The 15,505-nt window shown below is 46.6% G+C and overlaps 1 protein-coding gene and 1 pseudogene across 2 annotated transcripts in view; both read right to left on the bottom strand.

The window, feature by feature from the left end:
- Nucleotides 1-15,505, bottom strand: part of ZNF592 (zinc finger protein 592) — a 55,415-nt gene that overhangs the window by 20,290 nt on the left and 19,620 nt on the right. The window contains exons 3-4 of one of the 2 annotated variants that reach the window (XM_049905652.1): nt 11,777-11,860; nt 1,698-3,960 (exon numbers count right to left, since the gene is read on the bottom strand). In XM_049905652.1, the coding sequence (XP_049761609.1) occupies nt 1,698-3,941 (2,244 nt within the window). In that variant the 5' untranslated portion in view covers nt 3,942-3,960; nt 11,777-11,860. The remainder of the gene's footprint in view (nt 1-1,697; nt 3,961-11,776; nt 11,861-15,505) is intronic. The other variant, XM_049905653.1, reaches the window with a different exon arrangement.
- Nucleotides 11,874-13,456, bottom strand: LOC126087846 (suppressor of SWI4 1 homolog; annotated as a pseudogene).

The raw sequence follows: 15,505 nt of genomic DNA on the forward strand, positions 1-15,505 counted from the left end.
ACAGAGGGACAGCAAAGATGAGAAGCAACAAAGTATTCCTTCAGCACACTGCTGGTCCCCTTTTGGGTGCTGGGTCCTCTGCCGAAGACCCGCAGACCTACCAATTCTACTTCTTATCACTAACTCAACACCAAAAAGCCAAAGCCACCCTATCAATAACTCTTCCTCAAACCCATTTCACACCTTCACATGCCGTTGTACTGCTCCCTACACCTGGGACGCCCTTGCCCCTCCCCCTCCTCCAAACTCATCCTTGCAGGCCTGGCTTAACTATCACCTCCAGCAGTCCCCTCCCTAGGCTTGGAGTCACCACGAATTGTCCCTCTGAGGCACCTAGGCTCCGGTGCTTATAACCCAGCTTTAGTTCCAATCTTGGAGTCCATGGATGGTGTAAACAGTAAATGCATTCAGATACTAACTGTAGGGTTGGAGGTTCAAGACTACCCAGAGGTGCCTCGGAAGAAAAGCCTGCCACTCTACTTCCAAAAAAATCAGCCATTAAAAACCTTACGGAGCACAGTTCTACTCCGACAAGCGTGGGGCTGCCATGAGTCAGAGCTGACCCCACAGCAACTGGTCCTAGTCCCAGTCTCAGTCTTTTTCACACAGTGGGTGTTGGGTGGTGACCTCTGCCCCTGCCAAGGTACTGGGAGCTCCTGGAGGAAAGGCACGAATCCCCCCCGCTGCCACCCCCACACTTGGCACAGAGCCCCCAGGCCACTGTGGGCGCTGGGAGAGCGTGGGCAAAGCTTGCTGGTCACCGACAGGTGCACAGGCCCCCAGGTGAGCTGAAGCAAAAACAGCCGTTCTCCTCTCCTCCCAGGCCTCTGTGGCCCTGGCTTAGGGAGGCACAGCAAGCGGGCAAGCTTGGCTAAATCACGAAGAGGACCACCGGGAGGGGGAAAAAAGGGTCTCGAAGGCTGAGTGTCTCCACCTGCCACCAGCAGCCTTCTGGAGGCTGCTTCTTCCCAGGACCTTGTTAATACGACAGCCACCGACACAAAGGATGCCAGAGATTTTTGAGCAAAGGATGGCTTTAAAAAACAAACAAAACAAACAGATCTCCTCAAGTATAGCCAAGTATCAGAACAAGCAGATAAGCCTAACTGGTCAGAATATGAATGAAATGAGGCCCCAAAAACCTCTGCCCCAGGCCCACAGGTCAGGCTACTTCCCTTCCTTCCACACCAGCCCTGCTGCTGGCCCCGTCGCAGTTTACCCAAAGGGACTCAGCAAAAACAGCTGTGTCCATTGCGGGGCAGAACAGCAGCACACTGAAAACACACTTGTCAGAAGTACAAACTGAGGGACGGAGCAGGGACTCACCTACCTCTGCCCCCATGTCCTCTGGGAACATCCCCGAACTGTGCTGAGCCCTGCCAGGGACAGGAAGGTGACCATCCAGCAGAGACATAACCCGAGGCCTGAAACAATTCCCGACAGCCCACTGGAGTGGGAGTTGAGTGGAACATGGGGCATGGCCATCAATCTTCAGGGTCTCCCTTCGGTTGTGGGCAGGACGCCTTTCCCAACAAGCACCAAGGACTATATATTCAGGCGAGTTGCTAGGCATCAAGTCAGACATCCTCCCCAAGGACTCCTGAGATCCCACCACTGCCCCCTCATCAACGAGTGTTTCTTTCCATGCTCGATCACGAGCCAGGGCCTGACACCCACCAGAGGGAGGGTCTGCTTACCAGCCCCTCGGTTTCCTCTGTCGTCCTCTGGAAATGTGCAGCCAGGGCCACGTAGTCCTGCATCTGCTTGTGACATTCGAAACACTCGAGTCCGTACCGGATGAGCCTCACAGGGTCTGGGTAGAGCGGCAAGGCTGGAGGAGGAGGACTGGCACTGCCTGCAGTGAGGCTAGGCTTGGGGGAGGCCGAGGGGGCCGGGGCTGCTGGTGCCGTGGAGTTGACGGGGGCTGACACAAACATCTGCTCCACAGAGATGGGCTTCACAAGCAGCTGGGAGCACTGCATGACGAGCCCCTTGCTCTTGTGGTCACGGGCATGCTGCAGCAGGCTGCACTTGTTGAAGAAGAGCAGCGTCTTTGAGCACAGTGTGCACAGCACCTCAATGTGGACGCTCCGCCGGCCGTAGTGCTGGCTCAGGCTCTTCTCTAAGGCAAATGCGTCTCCACACTCCAGGCAGCAGTACCCACTGGCCGGCACGTGGATCCTGCTGTCTGCAGGTGGGCTGAGGTTTGGTGCATAGAGGGGCACAGGGTTGGCACTGTGGAGGACCTTGTTGAAGACCTCCACAACCAGCGGGGCAGCCTTCTTCACCTGGTGGACGAGGGGCACTGACATCTGCGTAAGCTGTGGCTGGTTCCGCCTCTGTGCTGAGGACTTGGCCGTCACTGATGCAGCAACGCTGTGGGGGACCAGGTTCAGGTTGGCCAGGTGGACGGCTTTGGGCAGGAGGTTGGCAGGGGCCACGCTAGAGGCCTGCGGTGCTGAGGTCTGCTGCTGCTTCTTGCCCATCTGTGAGCCTGGCGCAGCCCCCTTTGGGGCCCGGGGCCCAGAGCTGCAGCAGGGAGATGAAGACTCACTGGCCTTGGTCATGCTTTCATCCTCTTTCCTGTCACCTTGGGGGCTCCCTGAATTTGTGTCCACCTCTGAAAAGTGCTCCTCTGCAGGCAGGGCAGTGCCCTCGTCCCCTGGCACCTCACTTGCGGCCTCGGCACTGGCACTCCCTAGAGGTGACCCAACAGGGGACTTACTTGGATCATCAGGATCTGGCAGGATCCTTGTGACGGTCCGTTTGATTTCCCCTGATGACGTCTTAATGGTTTTGATCCTGACTTTGGGAATTGCTGGTGGGGAGCTGGCAGCCACAGAAGGGGAGCCTTTGCCGCTGCCGTCACTGCAGATGCTGCGAGGGCTGTCTGATGGCTTGATACTTTTTCTAGTGGCCTCCAGAGGGCTCCGGGGACTCTTTGGTGACTTGGGCATTTTGGGGCTGCCTTTAGAACCCTCTTTTGTGGGCCCTGAGGGGTCCTTTGTGTGACCAGACTGATCCTCCTTCGTGACACTGGCCACTCTTTTGGCCTGCAGGGCCACCAGGGCGGCAACACAAGAGGACAGTTTGGAGTGAGCTGGCTTAAGACGCTGCCGAGGGGGGACTGATGAGCAGATACCAAGCTCTGGAGCAAGTTCCTTGGGCTCCCCAATACTGTTGCTGGGGTGGCTGTTGAATTCCAAAGCTTCCCCAAAGAGCCGACTGGCATCCAGCTCCTTGTGAGGCTCCTCTGCCTTCTGCCCGCTTCGCTCATGCTCCTGCTGGCCCCCCAAGGGTGAGGGTTCTGGCTTCGGTTCTTTCTTACAAAAGTGATCAAACATATGCAGTTCTGGGACTGGAAACTTACCCAGAGCTTCCAAGACTGGGCCGCCCACAGGCCCACATCCAGGGGGAGATGTGAAATAACTGTCAGAGTGCTTGGGCTTCATCCCAAGCCCGTTGTCTTTGATAGCATCCTCAGGTTCGGGGCTGGAGATTGGACTGAACTGGTTAAAGGTTGGTAATGGCTCTGACTTGGGCGGCTCCAGCTTGCCAGAGAAACTCCTGGCACTATCTCCATTCATGAAAGTGGAATCAAACTTCCCACAGTTGTGTCCCAGGTTGTGGGGATCTGGAGGCAGGTCTGGGCCCCGGAATCCATTGTGTAGGAGGCTGGGAGTGATGTGGTCTTTCTCCGCTTCAAACGACTCCTGGCGGCTGGTGTTCTTGACAATGACACTCACGGCCGGCACATCTGGGGCTGATCCTGAGTGAGACAAGGACACACTCTCATCCATACACATGCCTGAAGGTTTGAGAGGACTCTCATTCTCCTCACTGGGTGTTTGGATGGCCTCCTTGGCATCAAGACTGGTGGGGTCTGGGATGTCAAAGGCAGCCAGAAGGTCATCAAAATCTGGGGTTTTCATGTCCCCCATGGCTGGATGCGGGCAAAGGCTATAAAAGAAATGGAGAACAGAATTAGCGAACACCGGGATCCCACTGGACTCTGTCTGGCATCATCTTCAGCGCATGCCCATCACCCTAACCCACATGCAGCCAGCACACCCATGCAGAAGCCCCCGCACTATGGATAATCACACACCTAACAAGTTTTACCTCAACCTTCTAAAATGCTGGACAGGTACGTAGAGAAGGGATTATATTCAGCGACAAGCCTGCCTGGCAGGCCGTAAACCTCAGTACCAAGAAATTCCTGGCCAGCTGCATTGCCAAAAAGAAGGTACACTCATACCATACTCCCTCAATTTCTCAGGGAAAATCACTGCCCCATGATCAAGTGCACTGTCAAAAAGCCAATCACTCAGCCCTTTAAAGAAACGCATGGCTCAGTATCTCCTTCTTTCAAAAAACTCCTAAATTCCTATGAGACTTGGCTAAAACTTTCTCTGCTAATTTACTCTTTGTAATTTATTCACTAACTTTGTATAACTCTGTATTTTTGCGGTATGAATTCAATCAAATCCGAAATGATTCACTAGTGCCAGAATTTGAACTAAACTATCTCATGAATAAGCTCTGGAAGATTCTATCATCCCCTAGGTGTTTTTTGCTCTATTCAGCAGAAGCCCTTGATTCCTTGCTTTTCACCCTAAGTTTGTTATCAGTGAGTAAATGGGTGGTTAGACCTGAGGGACAGGGTGACTCTCAAGGCACCACGTGGTTATCGAATTAGCCAGGGGACAGTTTTGGGAAAGCCCTAAACTCTATTTTAACTTAAGACACAAAGACAAGAAAACGCACCTGTTTCCTTCATCATCTGAAGAAGCAGAGCTATAGAACTGTGGTGAAAAAGAACACTCAAGACCTTAGGAAAGAGGCCTTCCACTAAGGAATTACTATAACACTTACACTTGCAGATAATGAATCTGGTTGGCTCAAACCTGCTAGAGGGAGGGGGAAAAAACCCCACCACCTCCCTCGTTCAGCCCTAAATCCTCCATCTGCTTCAGCATCCAGGGGCCATGGTGGCTTACATGCTTCTCACACCATGTTTATGCTGACAATTTTCTGGATGCGGACTGGCACGACTCTTTTAGAAAGCAATATGGTAGCCGCACAGAACCAGACGAATGACAAACCCTTCCAGAACTTTACCCTAAGACACAAAATTTCCAAAGGCCATATGCAAAAGTGTATGCAGCAGCATTATTAAAACAGCACAAAAGAGAGACATACACACGCAGAAAGAATCTAAATGTTCAACAACGGGGAATGGATAATTACCATGTGTTAAAAATCCTAATTATGAAATCTATGTAACAACATGGAAAACTACTTACAGTGTTAAGTTTTAAAAAAATACAAAAATGTTCACAGACTATGATTTTAACAAAGCAAAACTCAATATAATTTGAGACAAGAACAAAAGAAAAATGAAAATAATTATGCAGGGTGGTGGGATTACCGGTGGGTTATTTTTCAAAAGTCATCGTATGCAGATAGATTGCTTTTATAATTTTAAAACGGGAAGATGGAGGGGGGAACACTTAAAACCACAAGGGGAGCAGGTGCCATGGTGAAGGCATATCTGTTACCTCCCCCATGGGACCAACAGGCTTGCAGGTCTGGTTTCTCCACACTCCTCCTAACCCCCACAAAACGCAACTTCACAATGAAAAACACAACCCTTTCCCCCACTGGAAAGTTACTTAATTATGGTAGGCAATAATAAAGTGAAATGTCAATTACCTAAACACAGGTTAGCAGAATACCTCATTGGAATGAGAGGTAAAGTTTTTGGACAAAATGAATAATAGTCTCCTAGAACAGGAAGTTTTAGAACCCATAAACAAAGGAATGGATGTCACTGAAAGTAGTGAACTCATCAATACCAAGTGAACTACTACACAGGATGACCATCACTGTAATGAAACATCTGTAGGATATTTGTTCTATAAGCTTATTTACATTTCTTCTTTAACTGTGCAGGAAAAAAGACATTAAGGGAGAAGGACAGAATAGATTGGTCCTTTTTAAGGAGCTGGGAGAAGCATGTGTGCAGCGAGGGGTAGGGATGGTTGGTGGCATATGTGAAGAATAGCTGAGAGCCTGCTATTGTCTAACATGAAGTCACAGCGGCTTGGAGCAGAGATACTGCAGCTGGAGAATGTAATGTTCTCCCCACCAGAGAAATCTCAGAGACTCCCTTAAAATGATCAGAGGTAAGGCGTCTTTTGCTAGGAAAATCAGAGCTAGTACATGGTGTGGCAGCTCAGCATCAGAAACAGGAAAAAACTTGGTAAAGATTTTTTACCAAAGCTGAAGCCTTTAAAAGCCAAAGATGAAGTCCTGTTTTCTAGTTAGCCCTAGTATGGAAAACCAGAAGCAGCAGCAATTGATGACAGTGAATAAGGGACTCACCTTGTACCTAGGTGTTTGTATTTATTTAAACCTTGATCTAAATTGAATATTACACTGTTTATAAGTAGAAAATAGAAGTTAATCAAAAATTTACTGTTACAAAAGCAAAGAAAGAGACCATAATGAAAAAGACTACCAATAAAAAGCTCTATTCATCAAAAACCTGCCAGCACAAAAAGGCAGAGAGAGCAAAAGGAATAACTGCAACATATGATAGTTACTATCATCAACATCTTTATTAATATATATAAAGCTCTTACAACACAGTAAGTAAAAGATGAATAACCCGTTAGGAAAATGAGCAAAGCCAATGATGAGCAAGCAATTAAAAAAAGAAACGCAGGTGGACAATTAGTACATGAAAAAATTTCCTCACAAGGAAATTAGAGAAATGTAAATTAAAATAATCAGAAGTCAATTTTGGTTTATCAAATTCACAAAGGTTTTCATAAAATGATAATCCCCAGGGTGGGCAGAGATACGGCAAAATAAGAGTTCTGCAGGTAGTATAAATTGGTAACAAATTGATACAACCTATCTAAAGATTTTTCTTTTTTTTTATCTAAAGAGCAATTTAGCAATGCAAACAAAAGGGCAATAATGCCACTTCAGAAAGTTACCCAAAGGAAACAGAGGCATGTGGCAATTTCTGTGCGAAGATAATCATTACAGAATTATTGATAACAAAAAATCGGACACAACCTAAAGTTTCAACAATAGGAAATTGGTTCAATAAATTATGGCATATTAACAAAATTAAATATTCGGTATCATAAATTATATTACAGATCAATATCCAAGGCTGTGAGAAATGCTCCTGTTACAAAGAAAAAAAGACACTGAAGTGTATATATAATTGCTATTTAAAACAAAAATTTCTAAATACATACAGTATATATGAAAAAGGCTAGACGAATACTCCAAAATGTTAAAAGTACCTCAACAGATGATATTTTCCTTATTTTATTTGTATTTCCAAAGCATTTATAGTAAACTTGTATAGCTTGTATAATTTTATGTAATTACATTTCTTGTAACATACCAAAAGAAGAAACTAAGCAAGCCAAAAAATTTGAGGACTCCGAAAATCATTAATATAAGATTCTTAAAACATACTGGCATGACTCAGCAGAAGAATGCTAGCTAGATAATCAGCGGAGTAAATTAAAATAAAAGGTGAGAGAGAGAGAAGACAGGTAGGTATATAGGGCAGGGTAGGGAAGGGTAAGGTAGAGAGGTAGGTATGGTCAAAATAAAAAGCTTCAGTATACGCCACTGTCTGCAATCTGCTGAAAGCAGCATGCTGAGAGCAGGAACGGCAAACCCCAGGCAGCTGTACACGTTGCCTGGGGGGGCAGCCACACTGGACCTAGAGCTGGGTGGTGGCCCCTGCCCCATGTCTGTGAATACCAGTCTAAGAACCATGGCCTACCTTTCATGAGCACTAAGCAGAAGTTCACCTTGAAGTATCTGAACAAGCTAGATCCAGACGTGGTAAGCTCACTGAGTAGCCCAGAGCAGCCTAGTCAACATGCAAGGCAGGGTCACGGGTTCTCTGGGGCCCAGGCTGAGAGCAAATTTCACTCAATGGTGAGACAGTAGAACTATGCAACAGTATGCACAAACCCTCGGGGTAAAAAACCACTCCAAGACTGGCAGATAGACACCACCCTGTTTCAGGATGTGTTTCCATTGCACGAAAGATCTAGAAACTAGGGAGAAAAAAAAAAGTTGAGTATAAATTGCTGTTGTTATAGGGTCTACTCGTTTGCCCAAGAAATTTTACAAAACGGTTAAGTAAACAATCAATTAGAGGGGGCAGGGGCGGAGCAGCTTCATTTTGGAAGCAAAAACTGTCTAATTAGCCTATTTGAATTCTTTAAGGAGGTAAAAAAAAGTTTCTCTGATTATGGCAGAATTGGTAGCAGAATTTCTTCAGATTTTAAATGCTCAAATTACACACACAAAAACCACTGAATTCCATAGAACTTGGGTGAATGTATGTTATGTGTGTGTTTATGTGATTGTCATTTATGGCAACTGTGAACAGTACAGTTTTTAACCCAGTGACCAGCTCTGGACTGGAACTTAATGTTTTTATAAATTACCTAGAATGGTTGTTCCCACTTCACTAGGGAACTCAACTTCTCATGCACATATGTATCCTCGGTGATCAGCCATTAAAAACACCACTACTAAATGAGGTCCATGAAAAAATCGTTTCGAAAAGGAGGTCTCCTGTTCAAAACACTTTGGGAAGCAATGATCTAGCAGAAGGTCTTCAGGCTGGACACCTCATGAGGGAAGAGGCTTTTCTGTTTCATTCATCATTGTGTTCGCCATCAGGCACTCAATAAATATTTGTTAAAGCAATAAAGTGAAACTTCAAGTTTGCGAATGGGACCTAAAGCTGTTCCAGAAATCAAAACGCAAAGTTTAAAGACAGCAAGTTCTCTTGAGGCAAAATTGTGGCAAATAAACGTCAGTGAATGCAAATCTAAAAGAACACTGAGGCAAGAGCAATCCCAAGTATACTTTAGAATGATGGGGCTCTAAGCTAATCTGTTCAAGAAAGAAGCCTGGACATCAGTTTAGACTCTTCCCTCTTAAGACAGCACACTGCACCTTTTATCACAAGAGATCTAGAAAATACTGAGCATTATCACAAAGGACACTGGAAGCAAAATACAACATGTGATCCTACCCTTTCTCTAAACCACTCAGAGCCCACAGCTAAAAGTGCTACACAGTCCTGGTTCCCCACACCTGAAAAAAGGCATACCAGAGTAAGAAGAACTTCTGAGAGACGTGAGATCAAAGTTATACAGTAGATGGAGGGGCTTCCTACTGAAAGCCTAAAAAATTACAACTCTTATTTTATTCCAGAGAAATGAAGATTTAGGGGGGAAAAGGAAGCCTAAACTGGAGTACAGATGTGTTCATCAAATCTCAAAATACTACAGAGGGTAGGGCAGTATTTTAAAGTTTGAAATAAAAGAGGTAACCAAATAAAAGGTACTTTATTCATGAGTCAGAAAATATACTGAAGTTGTTACAGGCATAAATATAGTAATGCCCACACTTATTCATATCTAGAAGTAAAAAAGGGCTCTGAGGAACCAGGAACAACTTTCCCGCAGTGTACTGAAGACTTCAAATTTCAGATAACATTAAACTTGGTCATCTGTTTTTCTTAGCAACACTAAGTTCAGTTAACAGTAAAAAAAAAAAAAAAAAAAAAACAGCTGCTGTTGAGTCGATTCCAACTCATGGCGACCTCACCTGTGTTCAGAGTGGGACTGTGCATCACAGGGTTTTGAATGGCTGATTTTTTAGAAGCAGACTGCCAAGACTTTCTACCGAGGTGCTGCTGGGTAAACGCAAACTTCAATCTTTCTGTTAATAGCTGAGTGTATTAACCCTTTGCACCACTCAGGAACTCCTCAGTAACCAGAGATTAATAAAAATTCAGTAACAGGACATCAAAAAGGGGACAGAGGCATTCCAAAATATCAAGAAAAATCTGATTTCTATTCAGTATATTCTGTAATAAGAAGCAAATAACACATTACAGATTTATAAAATAAAAGTGAAAGGCAGTATGACCTAAAGAACACTGGACTGTGAGACAACAAAACCACCATTGTTTGTTGGCTAAAAGATGGATGGATGGATTTTTTACAAGCCTGCAGGTGAACTCTTTTACCCTGTTCCCCACATAACTGAAAATGGCTTATGATATCTCTATAAAATTATTTATAATGGTTAAAAGTTCTAAAATGGGTAAACAAAAGTTACCTCAGCTGTCTGTTTCAGAAGAAGGAACATCCCAGGAGACAAAAGAGCAAAGAATACCTCAACTGTATGATACCAAAAAGGAAAAAAGAGCAAAAGAGAGAGAGAGAGACGTTACTCAGCAGAAGCTGAGACCAGAAGAAAGTACTGTTTGAGTTGCCAGGTAGGGGAATTTTTTTGTACCAGGAATAGAAGCTAGACAAGGGGAGAGAAAGAATGAGCAAGCAAGCTTGAGAGTAAGCTCCTGCCTGAACCGTGGCAGTAGCTAGGGTTAGACAGACATTGATTTCATGCGTGGTAGTGAAGGGAGCTCAGTGAAGCTTCAGTTGGATCAAAGGAAACTGAAAAAAGAGCCCCGTGTGCCTGGACCCAGAACAAAGGCCCAGACTGGGAATGGTAGAGCTAAAAGCACAAGGAACTGTGAACCACGACAAGTGGCTTCCACCTCTATGCTGTCACTAACTACCTGTGTGAAGATGTTGGGCAGGCCTTGGTTTAATAGGTAAAATTAAACTAACTCTAAGGATCCTTCAGTAGGCTAGGCTGGGGCAGCTGGGCAAATTAATTTACAGCTCATGGATTTCTACAAAAAACTTAATTCTGAAGGTAGACACACAATCTCTCTACCATACGCATATCACTGCCTGTCTAAACACACATTTGAGGCCCACTAACAAGTCTGAGTGACTCTGAAACACATGGTCTGAGTTGGTCAATGGCCACTGTTTCATTTCATGAGGCAACGGGCACTCCAACTATCAGCAAGAACAGCCCAAAGAGATTTTCAGCAACTTTTAAGAGAACAGCTACCTCGATGGCCCCAGGTAAAAAATAATGTTTTTCACCTGTCCTTTCCTCTACCTAGTCTTAGCTCCATGATTGCCATAAAACACATATCTGGTCACCTCCAGCAGAGAGGTCAAACTGAAGCCTAGCATGGCGGATCCACTCTGATCTGGTCTCTGCTTACCTCTCCAGTCACATCTACAGGATACCTTCCATTCTAATCATATTTGCAGGTCTCTCAGAGTTTCATGTCTCTTGTGTCAGGGTCCAAACCACTCCCTGTGACTAGAGAAGAATATCTGACACCCCAACCTTACCCTGGCCCCAAGCACGGGTCTGCCTGAGAAATCTTCCTTATCCCCCAAGCCTCAGGTCCAGGGACCCCCCTTTCTGGATTCCTCCTCTGAGCACTGCAGCACCAGTCCATGATCCTCCTCCTTCTCCTCCTCTTCCATTTTCTCCTCACACTGAGACTACCCCCCACCTCTACAGCAGCATTCCCCATGGTGGGCTGGAATCATGCATTTTCTCATCAGACTCCCCTATCAGACTGCGAGTCTCTCCAAAGTCGGGATGAGGTCTCTCATCTCTATTTCCAGGGCCTAACCTACCAGGTTCCCAGTGGCAAGGGAGCTGTCACTTCCGCCGCCCCACCCAAACCATTCCTCCATTCTCTCCAAACCCCTGGCTGATATACCTGCCCTCCTGCCTACACTGCCCGAGGTATCCTTAGCTAGAGGTAGCGTCTCCTTTCCTCCATGCTCTTCCCGCCCCAACCAAAATTTCCAAGCATTCTAGCCAGACTCACAGAATGTTAGAGCTGAAAGGGACCTCAGAAATTATCTGGTCCAGTGGCTTCCAAACACCGGTCTGCAGACTGATGCTGGGCTAACTGCAAAAGAATAACATGGGAAATAACTTTAAAATACAGATTCCCAAGCCCCATCATAGAACTTGTGATTCAATCAGTCTGGGATGGGTCCCTGGCATCTGTATTTACAGTTACCAGTTACATATCACTTAACTTTCAGGATATTTTCCGTGAAATGGGATGTTGTATGATTTGGATGTTGTACAAATGCCTGGGTCCATGGGCCTGGGGCTGCTGTGCTGTGCATGACCTGGGCAGCTCCCGCTGCAGATGCCTCAGGTGAGCACCTGGTGGGTCTCGCCCAGTGTCCCGGGCAGCAGGGGGGCAGTCTTAGCAAACCAGGACCCAGCACCCACGCCCCAATGCCTGCCGAGTGCCCTCATCCACTCCCCCCAGTAGCAGTGGCATCTGTTCCTGAGAGTGGAGGGCTGTGGGGTAGGCTCACGGCCAAGTTGGCCCATGGGCATCCCCCAGAGAAAGGGAAACTTTTCTTTCTCCCCCACCACCCTGCCTCATTTTGGGACCGTCAGTCAGTTATTATGGGGGTGGGTGTGGGGGTGGAGTCAGGGAAACAGCTCCTTTATAAAAGGAAGCCAAAGGCTGCAGCTGGAGCCTGGCAGGAGCCCCAGGGCAGCATCTCTCAGGCCCTAATCTGGGCCATTCCTTTCGCCTTGCTGGGGCTCCTGCTCCAGCTGCTCTCTTAGGTGGCCACGCCCAACCCTACACAAGGCCCCTCTGGGCCCCTGCTTGGCCTGGGCTCCTGGCCTCTGATTCTTTACTGCTGCTTCTTGCATGGAGGCCCGGCGGGCTGTCTCCTCTCAGTCAACTCAGGGGACATGTCCTCATCAGGCCTCTTGCCCACTGCCTGGTGGAAATACTCAGCTTCATCCTCCCCCTCCTCAGGTCACTGGCCCCCTCAGCATCACCGTGCCCATTAGCCTCTGCCCGTGCCCTCTTCGTGCCCACCAGGCTCTTCTTCTTGTGGGCTTCTCATTGCTTCCGCTTGCACTGCACGTTGTGAGCCTAAGGGTCCTGCCTCTGGGCCTTCAGCCACAGCCTCTCCTCCTTGGCTGCCAGGATGGCCTGGAGCTCCTCCTCCATCTTGTATGTGAAACTGTGGACACCCTGACACCCTCCTGGATCTTGATGAGCAGCTGCAGAATCATCAAGGACTGATCTCAGCGAGCCACACAGAGCTCTGCTGGGCCTGCATGTTGCCGCGCCCAGTGATTGTCTGGGCAGCTCCTTAAAGCTGTGCTCACCGTCAGGCTCCCCACTGCTGACAGCCCCACGCCCGTGGCCACCTGCTCACTAATGTCCTACAGACAGTTCATGTTGGGAAACTTCTCCTGGAGAAGCTTCTTCATCTGGCAACCTGCTCCCACAGGAATGACTTGATGTTATAATGGTGGAAATCTAGCTCCTGGGAGTCAGATGAGGAGAATGCAGCGGCTTGATGGTATTCAGGTTTACCTTGTACACTTTGTTGGTGGGGAACAGGTTCTGGAACACAGTGGCCATGAGCTTCATGTGCATACCACGGGGGCCAAAGTGGTACAGCAGGAGGGGCGGGCAGGCATCCTCCGGAGGGCAAGCGTTGAACCACGGACGTATATGTGGTCAGTCGTTGCCCCCAATGAACATTAAGCAGCACATTTTAAAGCTTCCCACGTGAGTCTGAAGTACTGGTCTAGTCCAACCTCTTCATTTTATACTTGGGCTCAGAAACAGGAATTCATCCTTCAAACATTTACTAAATGTCAAGAGTTATGCCTGGCACTCAGGACACAAAGCTGAAGGTTCAGACCCTATTCTAGAGTGCCCCTACAGAACCCACAGAAGACATGGCAGCCACACATCCATGGACACCAATGAAGGCTCACCAAGGGCACAGGATTCCTAGAGGCAAGAAAGGGAAACTTGCATTCTCTAACCACACTTATCGAAAGTAACCTCATCCCCCCACTGTGCTCCCTTTTGCTTTATTTGTTCCTCAGCATGGCACAATTTTCTGCTTTTATGAGGCCAATTAGCAACATCCTGATAAATGGAGAAAAAGAATGAAGTTGTCAAGGATTCATTTTACTTGGATCCACAATCAACACCCATGGAAGCAGCAGTCAAGAAATCAAGCGATGCATTGCATTGGGCAAATCTGCTGCAAAAGACCTCTTTAAAGTGTAGAAAAGCAAAGATGTTACTTTGAAGGCTAAGACGCGCCTGACCTAAGCCATGGTGTTTTCAATCGCTTCATATCCATGCAAAAGCTGGACAATGAATAAGGAAGATCGAAGAAGAATCGATGCCTTTGAATTATGGTGTTGGCAAAGAAAATTGAATATACCATGGACTGCCAAAAGAATAAACAAAACAATCTTGGAAGAAGTACAGCCAGAATCCTCCTTAGAAGCAAGGATAGTGAGACTGTATCTCACATACTTTGGACGTGTTTTCAGGAAGGACCAGTCCTTGGAGGACATCATGCTTGGCAAAGCAGAGGGTCAGCGAAAAAGAGGAAGACCCTCAACAACATGGACTGACACAGTGGCTACAATGATGGGCTCGAGCATAACAATGATCGTGAGGTTGGTGCAGGACCAGGCAGTGTTTTGTTCTGTTGTACATAGGATTGCTGAGTTGGGATGAACTCTGTGGCACCTAACAACAACTGTAGTTATTTCAGCATACGTAGTCCCTCTTATAAGCCTCTAAATACGTATTCGCTAAATTATTAATTAATTGGCATCCCCTCAAATCTAGCTTATATCTCAGCTCAGATGTTGAATGTTGTTGTGGTGTGCCATCAAGTCAAGTAGAACTCTCCCATAGGGTTTCCTAGGCTGTAAATCCTTACAGGAGCAGATTGCCAGGTCTCTTCTCTTGCAGAGCCACTGTTGGGTTTGAACCACCAACCTTTTGTTTAACAGCCAAGTGCTTAACCATTGCACCACCAGGGCTCCTTGGGTATCAAATAGGCCATCCCAAACTTAATATATCCAAATCTCATTCTTGATTTCTTCCGACAGTCTTCTTCATTTTAGTCAATGACAATTTCATCCTTCCAATTGCCTAGGCCAAAAATCTTGAAGTCATCTAGAGTCCTCCCTTTCTGCTATGGATTGAATTATGTTCTCCAAAAATGTGTTGAAATTTTAACCCCTTTACCTGTAAAAAGAAGTCCTTGGGTGGTGCAGATGGTTAAGCACTGGCCTACTAACTAAAAGACTGTCAGTTCAAGCCCACCCAGACGTACCTTAAAGACAGATCTGGCAATCTGCTTCCTAAAAGTCATAGCCTTGAAAACCCTATGAAGCAGTTCTACTCTGCACACATGAATCAGAATCAACTCAACAGCAACTAATAACAACAATACCTGTAAATATGACCCTGTTTGGAAATAGCTGGTTTCCTTTGTTATGTTAATAAGGTCATACCAGAGTAGGATGGGTCCTAAGCCTAGTAATTTCAGAGTTACGAAAAGAGGAAAAACAGAGTCATACACACAAGGATGAGGAAGAGAGACTACCGAGACAGATGCATCTACAAACACAGGAACACCAAGGACTGTTAGCAGCTACTAGAAACTGAAATAGGTGAGGAAGGACTTCTCCCTAGAGCCATGCCCTGAATTCGGACTTCTAGCGTCCTGAATTCTGAGAAAATAAA

Source organism: Elephas maximus, chromosome 13 (assembly GCF_024166365.1).
Source record: "Elephas maximus indicus isolate mEleMax1 chromosome 13, mEleMax1 primary haplotype, whole genome shotgun sequence".
NCBI lineage: Eukaryota > Metazoa > Chordata > Mammalia > Proboscidea > Elephantidae > Elephas > Elephas maximus.